The following is a 16,179-nucleotide window of genomic DNA, read 5'->3' as shown; positions in this document are numbered from 1 at the left end:
TCGGGGTGTTTCGTGGCCTGGTGCTGCTTCAACTTGCAGTTTCAAACTTTTGCCAGTTTTTCAATACAAAAGATGTCTTCTGTTCCTTCAGCTTCTATGAAGCCATTAGTGAATGTAACTCTCTTGGTACATTCTTTTTTGTGTGTTGGACGAATTCATCTTTCTCTTAAGCCTGATGTGGGAATCACTGCTGTACACTCTGCTGACAACATTTTTTTTTTTTCATTTGAATAAACAGGGGAGGATTTATGATGCAGTACTCCTTTATTGCCTCTGCGTGTCGCTGTAGAAAAGAGAGACGAGTAAGCTTGAAGGTAGAAGAAGAAGAAATCAGTTTCATAACAAAGCGTCACTTCCTCTGACCGCTGAAAAAGGTAATTCATCTTCTAAAACATATTTTTTCCAAAGTATCCAAACGTGTAAATGCTCATTTATCACAGATTAACAATACGCGGTTGTTATATTATTCCATCTAACCAGACGAAGCGCTGTCAGTCGTGTAGCAGGACTCTTATTGTCTCTTATTGCTGACTGCTGCCAAACCAAACACATTCAGTGTAGTTCTGTTTCTATCGCGCCAAATACAAATACAACGCAGTCATTTCAAGGCACTTTAAAAAAAAAAAAAAAACCTCCTGGTTCTGCAGGTTTCTTCCTGCCTCAGCACTATGAGAACCAAGTGTTTGTCTGGGGTGACGTGGGAACTAACAGCTCATTAAGATATGATGGAGCCTGGTTGTTAAGAGCTTTATAGGTTAAAATAATGATTTTAAATTGCATTATAGATTTAACACGAAGCCAACGAAGAGGAGCTAATATCGGAGTGATATGAGTTCCCTTGCTTAAAAAAAAAAAACCCACTTATCGAAGTACAAGGAGACTTTTGAAATCACATAACAGGCATTCTGTGCCCCATGCCTTTAAAAAGGTGTCTTATGCTCCAGTGTGTATTTCTGTTATCAGTCACTGACTTTGTCCAAGCTCAAGTTGGCTCATGTTTTTCCCACATTGAACACGTCATTGCACCATCGTGCAGGAAAACCTGTCATTATGTTAGAAATTCAAAGCTGATTGATGTCAACTAAGCAGGCGTGTCACAGCTGAGTCATTCACTGGAAGATAAATGTTTTAAATCGGTTAAGTTGGTTTTGGTATGTGGTTTATGATTTTGAAAGACGAAGATTATATCTTATCTTTGAAATAGTGAGAGGTGCCAAGTTGTGGGGGAAAAGTGGTAAAAGTTCAAGACTCTCCTCATGCATGGCCTTTATCCAAATCAGGCTTTATAAAAATATTTTCTTTCTTTATTTGCACAAAATAAGAAAATACTACACAATTACCAGACAGTCCAGGAGAGGAAAGAATCTCAGGGGGCTTATATGAAATCCTCCCCATCAATAAACATTACTGTCATGGAAATTAAATAAAAAAATAACAGAGGAACAACAAGCAGAGAAAACAAAGAAGAGCGATAATGAAAACAGTCACAATATATCAACGCAGAATCAGTGGGATCCTATTTGGACAGCAGATGATTCAATAACTTAGCCTTAAATATGGCCTAAAGGGAAGTAAATTATTTGTCCAGATAGTTTATGAGAGTTTTTTTTTATGTATTTGATCCTTGGATGTACATCAAAGAATGTCACAGGGAAGTCTTCTAAGTTCCTCATTCAATCATCTCATCAGTCAGAATCATGTCGCTGCTGTAAAGCCGCCAAAACTGGTGAAAACTCTGATTAAGATCTTGCATAAAATAAAACGTTGTTGTGAGTCAATTCTTTTTAACGGTCCGCATTATTATTTCTGAACCGCGTCGTCGTTTATTTGACATATGATCATTCTGACGCCAGTAAAGATGGAATCTGTACATGTAGGAGTTAGTGGAGAAACATCAACATCACTTTCCATCACTTCTTTTGTTCAACTACAAGTCGCCGTCGCTCAGTCTCACTTAAGTATCACACATTTTATAATGGTTGCAGGACTTGATTTACTTGAATCAGGGTCTCATTGTACTTGTCATGTAAAACATCTCCTCCTCCTCCTCCTTCTCATCCGCCTTAGGTGATCACCTCCTGGACTTTCCATCCATGTTGCGTTTGATCGCTGCATCACTGTGCCTCCGGTGCCAGCGAGTCCCACCTCTGCCTTTCAACTTCAGACCATGTGTCACACTGAGCTCAGTGGAGAACCAGCAGACGGTGGACGCTCTTTATAATCTCTCCGTGGACATCCAGAAAGTCCGGAAACTCAAGGGCTGGGTGCTGCATCAGAGTCCTTCTTACACTCGGGAGGTGGCCGACCTGCTGAGGGACATGGGCGCCCCGGGCCCCGTCATCGCTCGGATCCTGGCCGCTCACCCCGAAGCGGTCCTCTGTGATCCGGAGCAGATGCACGCTCAGAGGGAGCTGTGGATGTCCGTGTGTCCAAAACAGAAAGATTTAGTCGGTATCATCGAGAAATTCCCAGCCTCCTTCTTCACATCTTCCAGCTCCCACCACAATCAGCGGAACAACATCGCTTACTTCCAGAGCCTGAGCCTCAACAAGCGGATCGTCACCAAACTGATGGCCAGCGCCCCCCAGAGCTTCAGGCGGCCGGTGGAGCAGAACGACGAGATGGTCCGCACCCTGCAGCAGGCCTACCTGGAGCTCGGAGGAGATGAGGCCAACATGAAGATCTGGCTTCAGAAGCTGCTGAGCCAGAACCCGTTTGTTCTCCTCAAGCCTCCAGAGGTGCTGAGGCAAAACCTGCTGTTCCTGAGAGACAGAGGCTTCAGCACGGCCGAGCTCCTCCGCCTCCTCTCTCGTCTCAGGGGCTTCGTCACCGAGCTGAACCCGGACAGCATGCGCCGCACCCTGGCATACTCTCAGGACGCCCTCGGCTGCTCCGAGGCCGAGCTGCGGGTCACCGTGCTCAAGTGCCCGGCTCTGCTTTACTACCCTGAATCCATCCTGGCGGAGCGCTTTGACTGCCTCCACGGGGCCGGGATCAGCACATCCCAAATCGCCGAAACTCCCACCGTCCTGGAGCTCACCTCGCAGATTGTCAATTATCGCATCCAGCAACTGAAGGCTCGCGGGTACGACGTGAGGACAGGGAGTCTGGAGGTCCTTAACGGTACTAAGAAGGACTTTGAAACGAGCTTTGGAAAGCTTCAGCTCCGCAGGGAGAGACCACTTTTTAACCCCGTCGCACCTTTAAAAGGAGACGACTAGAAACTGGTGCAAGCCTGAATTAAAAATGCTCTCATGGTTGAATCTCCTGGATGGAATTCTTCAGCCGGTCCCAGACGCTACCGACGTACTTTTCATCCACTGTCTAATTAAAGTGTCTTAAAACTAAAGATGCTTTCACTTCTAAGCAAACTTCCGCTCAATGGCCACTTTATTAGGTACATTTTCATGCAGTTCTGACAAAAATTCAAATTTTTTCTATGGTAATTAAGTTCAGACAATTGTTGAGGTTTTAATTGTATTATGTATGATTTTTTTTTTTCTTTCTTTTTTGAGGTTGCAGTTTACTACAATATTAGTTTATTCAGTTATTTCTCTCGCAGTGTTCTTTCTCTTGCCCCGATTTACGCCAGGTCGCTTGTTTTTCTGTTGAGCTGCTATGGGGCAAAAATCTGCCTGTAGCTGAATTTTAGTTTCTTTATTTCTATTGAAATAAGAGTAGCATTGTAGCAAGGAGGAGCAGGTACTGATCACACGTCCTGACCCCTGAATAAAAGCAGGGAAACAGAAGAAGAATGAAAAACACAGTTTATTCAGCAGATTCTTGTTGTTTTTGATTCTCTTCCAAGGAAACTTCTTTCCCATGAAACTCCTGGAATCCAAGTGAGGATGTTTAAAAAAAATAGTGTGAGCAGTTTGTTGATTTTGCTGTTTTTGGAGAACTGAACTTTTCAGACACATTTTAATTTCTCTAATTCTGAATTTGCGTAGCGTGAATACATAATGAAAACGCTATTTTTTTACAGTTCAGTCAGTCATGTTGTAACATGTTTATAAATGTATTTGGGTGACAAAAATCACAAACTCACTAATTTAGAGAAACACAGTTCTTTCTATCAAACTCTGTGTTTACACTTGTTTTTTGTTTTGCCAGTGCTAACTATGGAAAAGATCATCAAAGATCTTGTTTTTCTGATTCTGTATTCGGACAGTGAGAGCGGAGCCTGTTGATCTTTTTTGGAGAGAGAAAGTGAGAAAGAAAATGACCTCGGGGGGAAAACTGGCTTGTGCTTTTCTGTCATTAACCCGGTAATAGGAGTTTGTGACCTTGGCGTGAACAATCATCGGGCATGTTCATCAATTTTTTAATGTGTAGAGGCTCCTGCTAACTGAGTGAAGGCAGGCTGTGCCCGAGACGGCTTGGCACAGACCGAGCATGACAGGAAGCCTGTGCATGCACAGGTTCTTCCCAGAAACGCTGCCAACCTGGGAATATTGTTGCTGTAAGTTGAGAACACTAACAGATTACCGTGACACCTGAATAGTGGTTCATAGAGACCGTCAATCGTGGCATCCTCTTATCTAATTTAAGAGGAGGCCACGATTATCACAAATATATATTGCCTTAAAGCTTTTAACTTTAAATGTCGAAATGTGACAAAACCATCGAACCTTTCAGTGATATTCTAGCTTTGAAATGCACTCGTTATAATCACACCATGGGGAACTTTACACGCTGTGTGTAATACGGGTGACTGGAGATTGTGCTTTGTGACGCCTCTTTTATTTGTGGACAAATCGCAGTGGTGCCGGTTTGTTTCGATACTGAACCACTTTCAGAAAGAAAGGAAAAAAAGAATCACTCTTAAAATGAAAACTTGAATCAATGTAAAAACAGTTTCTCTTCTCAAAAGTGGGATTTTCACTATATAACTGTTTCAGCTGCCAAATCTTCAGCCCATGTGGGAATGAAGCAATTAAAACCCGGTTTTAAAAACTACTTATGTTTTGTGTGGCACTTTAATTATTTAGTTTTGAGTAGTCATCATTGAGGTCTTATGTTGTTACATGGGCACAGGCGATGCAGTTCACTTGAAGAGATGAGGATGGAAACGTGAAAAGGAAACGTCATGGCATCTTAATGCCTCACTAGATTTCATGGAGGATGAAATAAATAAATAAATATTGCAGTTGATTTACAATTTAGCTCGTTACAATAACTTCCCATTCATTGGTGATATAAAGGCTTAATGGCGACGGACGTGCTGACTCGTCTATCAAACGTATTACCGACTATAATCGAGGACAAACAAGGCTTTTCAGACCGTTTTATTTACAGCCAGTGCAAGTGTCTCATTTTCACACAATGTTCTTGGCAGCGCCGCCGTTTCCCTCGGGGAGAGCATATAACAGTGTCTCCCGTTTCTTTCTTTTTTTATTGTTACTCCACAGATGGAGACACTTTATTATACGCTATTTCACTACTGAAATGTCACTTCATTATCATTTCAAATGGATCCAAATGCAGCGACATGATGAGATTTTTAAAGAAAGGAGGAGGGGGGGGGGGAGAAGATGCTCCTTTCATTTGGATCAGTGGTGGTTTATTGGAAAGCATGTTTTTGCAACATTTGCTGCAATTTTCATTAAAAAAAACAACAACAAACTGTTGGGATTCAGTTAGTTTATGCAAAATTAATTCTCCAGTTATATTTCGTTGTTTTCATATTTGCTGGCTCGTGAAACAGGGCTTTTGTCTAGACTTAAAGAGGGCACGATGATAAGTCTTCCCTCTTGTTTTTGAATGTATTTAAACGTTTCCAAGCTGACGAAAGCGTCTGAAACATGCTTTTAATCCTTTAAATGGGTCGCGAGCGTCACAGCTAATGAAGCCACGGTCGTGTGCCTCAAGGACAATAGGGGTCACAACAAAGAGGGAATAAGAGAGGACTTGCGTGTCCTGGAGGGGGGGGGGGGGTGTTGTACGGTAACAACTTCCACTTCCCATCTGCTGCCATCTGCATCGCTCACCATGGTCCTGTCGTCATGGTGATAGCCACTGGGCAGATGATGCAAAAGTGAGTGCATCTGGTAATGAATGTGAGCTCGGCAGAGGGACGCTTCACTAAGACTTCATTTTCCTCCCATTCACAACAACAGCGGGACCCTCGGGGGGGGGGGGGGGGGGCGTTACCTCAAGTACACTTGCAGCCGACGTGTACCCAGGGTTTCGAATTTTACTTTTCTGCTCGAGTTCGACACGCCGAAAGGTTAAAAGCCCGAGTCAAGATGTATCAGAGAGCGAGGCGGACGAGACGAGGCCTCAGGTGCGCGAGTGGAAGTCGACCATCTATCTCCTACACGGTGTCCTCTGATGCCGGCCGCGTCATCGCGTCCCGAGCTCGCGAGTTACACAGACAAGCAGGGAGGTTAATAAGACTGAGTATAAATTGTCCTATTTTTTCTTCTTGTCAACCACGGTTGATATTAGCCATGCTGAGCATGCCGCTTTTATGGCCCATATATCTCCAGAAACAGATGACATCTGCAGTTAGAAGCTATGATTTCCAGCTGAAGACAGCCGCAGTAAATATTCCCTATTTTAAGCCAACAAAGCTGAAATAGATCTTTTTTTTTTTGTTATTTGAAGGTATATTCTTCAAAAAGCTTTTCTACCACATGTGTACTTTGTAATAATTCAGATTTTGTGCTTGCGACATAAATCTTTTAAGATTATTGGTGCAGTGTAAATCACTCCATCATTGTTTGACTTATTTGCATTTTCTCCAGGTTCTCTGCTTTCGTCAGAAACAGTCCGAATACATCCACTCCAGGTCATTTGGTCACTGTAAACCAGGAGGGTCAAACACGTTTCAGTTCGGGGGTCATAAACAGCACAATTTCATCCTGAGTGAGCCACACCGGTTAAATAGTGCCATAATACCCCTGAAATTTAAACGTTAAAGTTTTTCTTAGTTTTGCTGCAGAGTATACGTGATGAAAAAAAATTCTATATTTTCACAATTACAACCAAAAATGACTACAAAGTCAACATAAAGCCCATTTCAAGTATACCAAAATGCAGTGAAATGTCCCAAAAACTTTTAAAAAGAACTTGTCCGCTACTTTTACATTGGCTTATACAAGGTGGGAGTCCACTGCACTGAAATGTCCATTTTTATCCATTTATCAGCGACAGAAAGTTGTTTTTTCTTGTCATTACTCGTCTTTCAAACCTGCCCGCACCCCGATGACACCACACAAATATACTGCACATGCTGCGGGAGGAAATAAATGTCACATTGATGGAAGCTCAATGGCAAAAAAAAAAAAAGTGCATAACTTTCGTATTGAGCGTTGCGTCTGAGATTCATGACTTTCACAGGCTCATCTGTCACTCGTTGAAATTGACTGTGGTCTGTCGGGTATTACTGTCATTTGTTCATTCATGACTGATTTTTATCATTTATTGACCACTTAAAGTGACGGCTGTCGGCGCCCTGTCTCTGGAACGAGGCAGATCTGCTCTGCCAGAGCAACGGGGTTTTTTTTTTTTTTTTTTTAAACTGAGGACATTTTGACAAATACACAAATATCTGTATCCTGCCACTGAAGGAAGGCGTTAAACACATGACAGAAACACAAGTATTTCAATGTGGTTTATATTTCTGGTGCATGTTTAGCTCCACTAGTTGCACAGTGTGCGTCAGACAAGCAGATCTTCTGATTGATATTTCATGCTGCCAGTTGGAGGTAACTGAATTCTGCAAACCACAAACACACTGTATCACAGTCCAAATCATTCTTTATGAGTATTTTAGTGGCTATAGCACTCCTGCCTCACAGCTTGGCCATTCTCATTTGAAACCAGTTTTTCATGTTATTGCTGGTCATTTTGAGTGTTAAAGTCCCTTCAGCAACACAACGAGGTTTTACTTTAAGTTCAGTCTGGTACTTCCTGAGCAGTGAAGTCCGTCTGTTTTGGTCTTAATTCTATGTCCTGAAACAGGGATTGCTTTATTTGCACTGTGATGAGTTGCTCACGTCGATACACTGCTAATGTTCACGCAGACATGGTGGTATAGCCTTGGACTACATTCTTTTCTGCAAATAAAACGGTCAATAATTAACTTTCCCATTCAGCTGTTCTTTAATCATGTGAAACGTGACTGCGCCGACGTTCTGCAAATGACTAATCAAAGATTCACCAGAGCTGTATGCTTTGACGTATTTATTCTCTTTAATTGAGTCTAAAAGATTAACGTGACAATAGATGAGCCCTAGAATTTAGTACTTTTTCTACTTCTGTTCCAGCTTTGTTGAGACTCTCCCAAGAGACTACACCAGGTTTCTTCCCTTTTAACTGTGAGAGACCTGCAGAACCAGAGTCGGAGGTGGAAACTTTCTGTTTAAGATTAAGAGATGAAGATAAACATTTTTCTTTTTTTTAAGTCTTTACTGCTGTGAGGTTTCACTCCTAATCACAGCGGGGCCGTGCAGTTCTGTGCTTCACCACTGCTGCTTTAATTTCAGGGTTCATGAAGCCTCCCGGGACACTGAAACAGTAAAGACTTGGTAACAAATCAAAGCTCTGGGGTCCCGAGTGTGGCTCCGGTTTTTTTTTTGTTTTATTTACCCTGGTGAGAATGTGCCATGTGATTTAATTTGCTTCTCCTGTATTTCACCCAGACCCAGTGGGTTTGTTGGAATACGAGCAAGTTTGGTGCTTTCAACTCGCACCACAAGTCCTTTTGTTGGCAGTCTAACTAAAGAAAGACACATGAATCAGGTTTCTTAAAGATTGACCATCAAATTATATTGAAGTGCGATAAGCAAGCAATATTCTCAATTTACAGAATTCTGGGTCTTGGTTCCTACTCTAAACCGAGCGACGTGAACTGCTCGCAGTTCACGGGAAGAAAGACGTGTCTGCCTAGGCGACATTTGTATTTATGAGTTTCATCTGCTCGCAGGCAGAGCATTCCAAATGGTGAGTCACGGGGTCTCCGCAGGTTTAGCTGAGGTTTGCAGGATGTCACGAAGCCAGCCTGGGGTCAAGGGGTACTTGAGCGAGGTCATCAAAAGGGACCAGCTGTGACGGGTTTCCGCCGATTGTAGTCTAGGTTTTCGTTCCCCCAACTTAAGATGTTGTGTCTCAGGCTTTGTCTCCTACAAACACTTGAGATAACCACATGTTACAGGCCACGTCCTGCAACCATAAAATAGAGGTGTTTTTCATTAGTGCAGACCTCAGCAAATTGTTAGTCAAGCGGTCAGCAAATTCCTCAGTGCACGTTAGTATCTTTCACACAGCTTTTAAGAATAGAATCTCTTAACACAAGCAACGTCCATAGATGTCCAAGACAAGTTGAAATCACACTTGTCCGTCCAGGACGTAATCTGGACGTCTATACGACTGCCAGAACTCGTTGACAAATGCCACATGTCTGATGACCCATCCTCATTCTGGCTTCAAACGTATTTTCACTGACGTCCACACAAGGCAGAAATACAACAACCAGGAAAGACGTCTAAAAAAAGCTTTCAAGTGTTCTGGTTGTGTAGAGTTTTTGTTCAGTGGAAATAAAGACTGAATCAGAAGGAAGAAATAAATCAACTGCACAGTGGCACACATGTGAGTTACTTTTGTTTCCAAAGGATTTTTATTGTTCCAGAAACATACATTCATGTAATAAATAACACAAGGAAGCTTTTACTGTTTCTAAGCAATTGAAGGACAGAAGTAGACTCTTTTATATATGTACCCATGGCACATCGAGCATAATACCGATCCTTTCAGTACATATTCATTTTTGAGTGTATTCTGAATTGATGAGTCAGTTTTTTTTTTTTTGTTGCACGTATGACACCTTCACTGGGGTCAAGGATGGCTGAAACTGTGCTGAAAAGAGAGAGTTGAACATCCTTTTTAAACTGCTTTATCTCATTGTACTATTGAGGCATGAGGAGGATCATGCGTTAGTCCTGTTCGTGCCTCTTTGCCGCCACCCAGTGGTCAAAGCGATGACACACAGCCAGATGAATGCGAATCATTTTTATTCAAGGTGAAAAAGCAGATTATGTCAAGCATTTGTGAGAAACCACTGCTACTCAAAAAAACAAAACTAAAACACACACTATAAAAAAAAAAATCACAATTAAATGCGTCTTTCCATTTCCACCCGCAAAACTTGTCCATATGTATTAAAATAAGAATTTATTACAGTTTGAGAACAAAGCAGGAGGATAATTCACCCATCGCCCTGCTCACTGACACCTGTCGCGTTGGCTTGGAAAAGAGCGGATCTGCTGTGATACCGAGTACGGGCTGTCACAGCTGCAGTACTGACTCACTGGCAACCATATTTTGTGAAATATCACCGAGGAGGAGGAGGAGGACAAGACGGGAGCACTGACAGTATGACAGCTGCAGGTGGAGGAGATATAAGAGAATTTTGCAGGTTCATAAAAACAAATTGTTTTCGGGGGTTTTTTCACAGTGGATGTTTTTCATACATTACAACAGGAGTGTCAAATATAAGGCCTCACAAAAGTTTCCAATCCAGCCGTGGAAAACGACCTAGTAAGTTGAAAAAACTGCTAAAAAAAACAACCCAAAAAACTCTTTAACACAGGGTGAGTTTGTAAATATTATTGAAGTTTTTTTGGACATTTCACTGACGTTTGTACCAGAAATTAACATTAAGATTGGATTTATGTTGAGGTTATGTTAGCAGGGTTTTTTTCTGTAGTAATTGCAAAACGTCTGGCAAAAAAAAAGTCTTTTTTTTTTTTTTTTTTCAAAACTTCAACTAGACGCCACAAGAAAGAAACACTTTAAATTAAAAGTTTATTATGGCACTATTTAACTGGTCCGACCCACTCAGGATTATATTGGGCCGTATGTGGCCCTTGAACTAAAATTAATGTGACACAGCTGTGTTACAAGAACACAGTAATACTTATAAAATATCCAGTCTTACTGCACAATCGGCTTCAGCGTTCAAATCACTGGCAGCAACATTATCTCATTACAAGGTGGGAAACATTCCACAGTTCCTGGACAGATGTGACTGTGACGTGTTAAAGTGAGGACTACGTGGGCTGGTTTGAACGACACTTGCTGAAGCACCGGATCTGAAACACGATCAGGAGATCAAGAAAGTGTCAAGATATGTTGGGAGCACCATTACATTGTTTTACCTTGGTGCTTATTGGGCTGACCCAAGTCTGCTGTCTGCAGTGGAAAGATGAGGGACCGTGGAGCGACGGGATAAGGTGGCCTGGTCGATGACTCACATTTTCCTTTCACATCCGACAGACGGCTGTGTCAGTGTGCGTCGTTAACCTTGGCAGCAGGTGTCGGCAGCATGCAGATCGTGAAGTAAACAAGCCAGCGGAGGCAGTTTGGTGCTTTGGACATTGTGCATTCAGGTGTCCAGGTGGATGGTGTTAATGCAGACCACTCACATGGACTTCTATTAAGCATCTCTTCCCCTTCTCAAGGCACTTTACACTCTTCGTCATTGAAAACAACATGAACGGAAATATGTGAACTGGAACGCTACAGTTTGTTTAGTGTTTTTAGTGAGGAGTCGTGACCTCGGTACAATTAAATGATATTATATCACAGTCACCCATTCAGGCACACACATTCACACATGCAGAAATTTGAATTTGGCGGTTCAGTGGAGTTCTATATGAACAGGGCGAGATGGGGGATCAAACTACCAATATTGTGTTTGGAAAAATGACTCAATCTCCACACTAATCCACAATAACGACGCTCCGTCGCAAAGCAACACATTTCTCACAATCTGTTATTGAAATAAAGCACATGACATCAAATCTCCGTCTTCTGGCCATTCAGGAGAAATCGAATTCATACAAGCCCTCCTTGTTACCGACAGGACTTTGCTATTCAGTGGAACGGACCTGCAAACTTCTAATCAGGTGTTTTTAATGCGGTGGCTCATCGGGGTCGTGAAAACTCTCAGCAACACTTTTACTTTCCTCGACTTCATAGAAACTAAATTGCCCAATATTGATTCAAGTCTGAGTCAAATCTCAGCGGCCCTTCCAGGAGTTCACGCCGCAATGAATATTGACAGTGTTTAAAAGAGAAGAAAAATGTCTGCATTCTCGGTTCGTATTATTTTCTCTTTCCGTCTACACACCATCAGCAGTCTCTCTTTTGAAGACTTGGAATTTGTACTTAATGCCACATTCTTCTTGAATTTCACTCGGAACACCAGGAAATCTGATTGGGAGAAAAGAAATGAAACAAATTATTCTATGAGGGTCAAAGCAACTTAAAAATAATATATATATATATATTAAATGCCTTGGTTGTCTCTCCAAGCGGGAGCCTACATGAGATGAACACTCATTATTAATTTCACTCTTCAAAGTCTGTGTAGCTGCAGCAGAAACGCAGTTCAACGGTTCAGAGAAGTCAGCAGATCCCTTTGTGCTGAAGTGATGATTCAGGCTGACAGATACTGCTGAGGCAGTCTTTTAAAAAAAAAAATACCCCAAAAAAACAACTCAAATTGCCGTCTCATGGATGGTGGAGTGTTTGGGTGTGCATCAAGCAAAAATAAATAAATAAATAAATAAAAAACCCTCTCAAGCAGTTCAGAAATGCTTAGTCTGAATCAGAACATTCTGCACTTTAATCTGAGATTTGACGTTTAAACTCACTTGTCTTGCAGTTGAAACAGTTCTTGGTCAAACTCCGGGAAGAAAACATCACAGTTGAAGTCGGCCATGACGTCTGTCAGGTAAAGCAAGTCACACCAGGGGTGCTGCAGTGCATCCTGGGTAAAAAATAAAAACATAGAAGAAAGAGTATTTGTGTTAAGGAAGCCTTTCAGGAACGCACATTCCATTGTTGAAACTTGCAGCTCAAAAAATATGATAAAAAAACAAAAACGAAAGGGCCCGCCACAGTAAAGCCACCAAGCAAATTGAAAAGGAAATATTGTTTTTTTTAAACACATTTCTTAAGAGTAACACAAACTGAGACCCGAACTGCGATTCTGGCGACGCTGCCATGAAAGTTCTGGTTACTCAAAGCCGTGCTGTCGGGGTGACTTTGTAAAAACACCCATAATGCAACGGCTATAGAAGAAGTTGTTTTGGGACATTTCACGGTATTTTGCGTCATTAAAAATTGGCTTTATGTCAAGATTGTATTGATTTTCGAAAATACTGACATATTCATCATGCGTAATCTGCACCACGACAAGCTTCTCTTTCTTTCTTTTTTTCTTTCTGGAAACGATCATCAGGGACGAAAAGCAGCTGATAAGTGAGAGAGAGGGAAACAGTCATCAGGGACGACGAGAGCGTCGGGAAACGATGAAGCTAGAGAGAACCAGCAGATGGCGGTAAGGCAACTTCATGGATGCAAACTGCCCTTAAACCCAGAAGAAGAAGAAGAAGTTTAGATTTAAAGGTTTTTACGGCACTATTCCACCAGTCTGGTCCACTTAAGATGAAACTGGGCTGCATGCGGCCCCTGAACTAGATCGTGTTTGACACCGCTGGTATAAAGACAAGCACAATCATTTGAACTCTCGTTTCCCTTTCAGTTGTATTTAAAGTGTATTTGCTGCTTCTGCCACTTGTTTCCATGCATATTAGTAATCAGCTGTCATGTACTTATCACCCGAGGACAGCCGGGGAAGGTAAACATGACGTCACAGATGCGTAAACTGCAGCACCATATGCTTTATCAAAAGTTACTCTCCGGCTCTATTCGCATCAAACCATCGCACTCGAACCTGAAGCGGCTGAAAACAATTCAAGAAGTTCATTTGATTATTTATAAGTGGTCCCCCCCCCCCCCCCCCCCCCCCCCCCCAAGGACAAGCTGCTTTTTTTTCTCTTGTTCACCTCAAAAACACAGAGCTTGTTTCATTTTACCATGTAGACCTGCGTTCCTCCAACAACCCAGATGGTCTCTATTAAATCAGCCAGCGGAGGCTCCGCGGCCATGCGCACCGCGCCGTCGAAGTCCTCGCGGACAAAGTGGGCGTGGTCGGGGGCCGCGCTGCAGGGGAACAGACGTTAGAAAGGAGAGGGTGAGGCGGGGGAGTTCTCCTCTGTGTGGGGGGGGGGGGGGGGGGGGGGGGCTGCACTGTGATGTGACGCTCACGTCATGGTCTTGCTCAGCACCACGTGCAGAATGTTCGGCAGCGGGAACAAGGTGGTGGGGTTCGAGTACCAGCACGCCCTGCCCCAGACCATCAGGTTCATTTTCCCTATTCAACAGAGGAATCGCATTAATGAAATCAGCTGCATTTATACAGTTTTAGAAAGGTAAGGTTAAAAAAAAAAAAAAAAAGAGACAGGTGTAGGGTGATACCTGGTCTTGACACACTTGTGACTTTTTTCAGGAAGTACTGGAACTCAGATCTGTGAACGACACATTTGCACAATGTTAAGATAAACACGGGATTTACTCATCATAAGAAGTGCTGCGGACATTGGTTAAGCCTTTCTTTCTTTCTTTCTTTCTTTCTTTCTTTCTTTCTTTCTTTCTTTCTTTCTTTCTTTCTTTCTTTCTTTAGCAGTAGGAATGGTACGGACTAGCTGGAACCAGCAGATGGCGGTAGTACAACTTCACGGATGCCAACTGCCGTTGAACACAAGTGAAGAAGAAGAAGAAAAGCGTGTATTAGTAGTGCAGTAGAGGAGTGGTTAACTTTCTGAGGGTGCAGCAGCGTATTTCTTTTTCAGGACGAACCTGTTTGATGCGCGTTAATTGGAGTTGGTGTCTCTCGGTTGTTAAGTGTTGGTGTGTGTGTGTGTGTGTGTGTGTGTGTGTGTGTGTGTGTGTGTGTGTGTGTGTGTGTGTGTGTGTGTGTGTGTGTGGGGCGGTCTACCTCGCTGCGTTCGCAGTGCAATGAACCAGTTATGTGTTAAGGACCTGTAAACCAGGTTCAGCTGGGCTGGAGTCCAGATGGAAAGATGGATGGAATGATAGGAGGTGAACTCCCTTCAACCAAACTCAAAGACGGGTGTGTGAGGTGAAAAAATAAATAAAAGAAAGAGCGCTGGTGATTGACAGGCAACATCTGAAGAATCCGTATAGGGTGAACTTCAGGTCAGGTGAGGCGCACGACGACCTCTCAAGTAAAAATGCATTGTGTTGAAATTGATGTCCGTTTATAAAAATGCAGACGACAATGTAGTTTTCATGTTGGACCACTAGTGGGTGCTGTTGGTTGTTCTTATAACAAAACGTGTCTGAACTGTCAGATGCCTTCTTCTGCACATTGCAAAGAAAAATCTACCTACATAAACAGTCACCACCTTGTCTCCATAGAGACCGTAGCGTTTCTACAGAGCTGCATTTTCCTCTCCGTTTTTAGAAAGTTGCGTTTTCAGAGTATGATCAGTTATTTTCAACATAAAACCAATTTTAATGATGCGATAACTTGGAAGTCTTTACAATTCTCTGACATTGATTCTTGCACACATTTCTTTCATAACAGCGGCTGTGGAGTTACCACGTCCTGATTTATATCGGGGAAAAAAAATGTGTTAACTGGAATAGTCCGACTCGTTTTTTTTCCCCCCGAGTTGCGCTCCGGTCATGACGCGTGAAACAAGGTACGTGAGAGGAGATTACACCTAAAACAAATAAACTCTTTCTTGCCACAATCGCATTGAGGAAGCGCAGTGAAGACGAGATGAAGAGAAAAAAGGCTCTCACGGTAAATTCCAGGGAAGTTTCCCGTTTCTCCCGATGCCTCTCTCTCTGGAGACGGCTGCGATCAGGTGGACCGGCTTCTTCTCCAGGCTCTTTTCCATCTCCGACATCGACAATCAGGCGGCGGGATGTGCGGCGGAACAGAATCGAGGGTATTTACGGAGGATCTCGCCGCCCATGCAGCGGATGAACCTTATTGGACGCGGGGAAAAAAAACAACAACCCACCTCCACGCAGCGTGACGTTTCGGCGACAGAGGGGGACGTCCCTTAGTGATTACACAACAGATTGTCACAGAAAAGAGCTGAAGGTAAATTAATTCCATCCTCACAAATACGATCAAACGTGTCAGGAGTGGGAAATTAAGTCAAAACTGAAATGGCAGCGATATTATGAATAAAGCCGCAGCGGACAATCACAGGATCAGTGTGAAGATTTCACTTCTATTCTCAGTGTTGGACTTTGATTTCTTCTAAACAATCATAAATCAAGGACGTA

At 42.7% G+C, this 16,179-nt stretch overlaps 2 protein-coding genes across 2 annotated transcripts; one reads left to right on the top strand and one right to left on the bottom strand.

The window, feature by feature from the left end:
• The first annotated feature begins 349 nt into the window (after positions 1 to 349).
• mterf2 (mitochondrial transcription termination factor 2) lies at positions 350 to 4,945 on the top strand. Its single transcript, XM_080475474.1, has 2 exons — positions 350 to 374; positions 2,068 to 4,945. Exon 2 carries the CDS (start codon positions 2,094 to 2,096, stop codon positions 3,219 to 3,221), a length of 1,128 nt encoding a protein of 375 aa, XP_080331600.1. The 5' UTR covers positions 350 to 374; positions 2,068 to 2,093; the 3' UTR covers positions 3,222 to 4,945.
• Positions 4,946 to 9,998: 5,053 nt separating this feature from the next.
• LOC308117262 (dihydrofolate reductase) lies at positions 9,999 to 15,935 on the bottom strand. The gene is made up of 6 exons (XM_080476018.1): positions 15,685 to 15,935; positions 14,332 to 14,381; positions 14,122 to 14,227; positions 13,890 to 14,016; positions 12,663 to 12,778; positions 9,999 to 12,219 (listed from the first exon to the last, which is right to left on the bottom strand). The coding sequence occupies exons 1-6, from the start codon at positions 15,789 to 15,791 to the stop codon at positions 12,129 to 12,131; spliced, it is 597 nt and encodes a 198-aa protein (XP_080332144.1). The 5' UTR covers positions 15,792 to 15,935; the 3' UTR covers positions 9,999 to 12,128.
• Between the last annotated feature and the right edge of the window lie 244 nt (positions 15,936 to 16,179).

Source organism: Lipophrys pholis (assembly GCF_963383615.2).
Source record: "Lipophrys pholis genome assembly, chromosome: 11".
Taxonomy (NCBI): domain Eukaryota; kingdom Metazoa; phylum Chordata; class Actinopteri; order Blenniiformes; family Blenniidae; genus Lipophrys; species Lipophrys pholis.
This window is presented reverse-complemented; position numbering and strand designations above follow the sequence as displayed.

Coding starts and splice junctions, on each gene's coding strand:
- mterf2 (XM_080475474.1), top strand. CDS start 2,094: ATGTTGCGTTTGATCGCTGCATCACTGTGCCTCCGGTGCCAGCGAGTC.
- LOC308117262 (XM_080476018.1), bottom strand. CDS start 15,791: ATGTCGGAGATGGAAAAGAGCCTGGAGAAGAAGCCGGTCCACCTGATC. Junction 14,382..15,684: donor AAACTTCCCTGGAATTTACC/GTGAGAGCCTTT, acceptor TGTCGTTCACAG/ATCTGAGTTCCAGTACTTCC. Junction 14,228..14,331: donor CACAAGTGTGTCAAGACCAG/GTATCACCCTAC, acceptor TCTGTTGAATAG/GGAAAATGAACCTGATGGTC.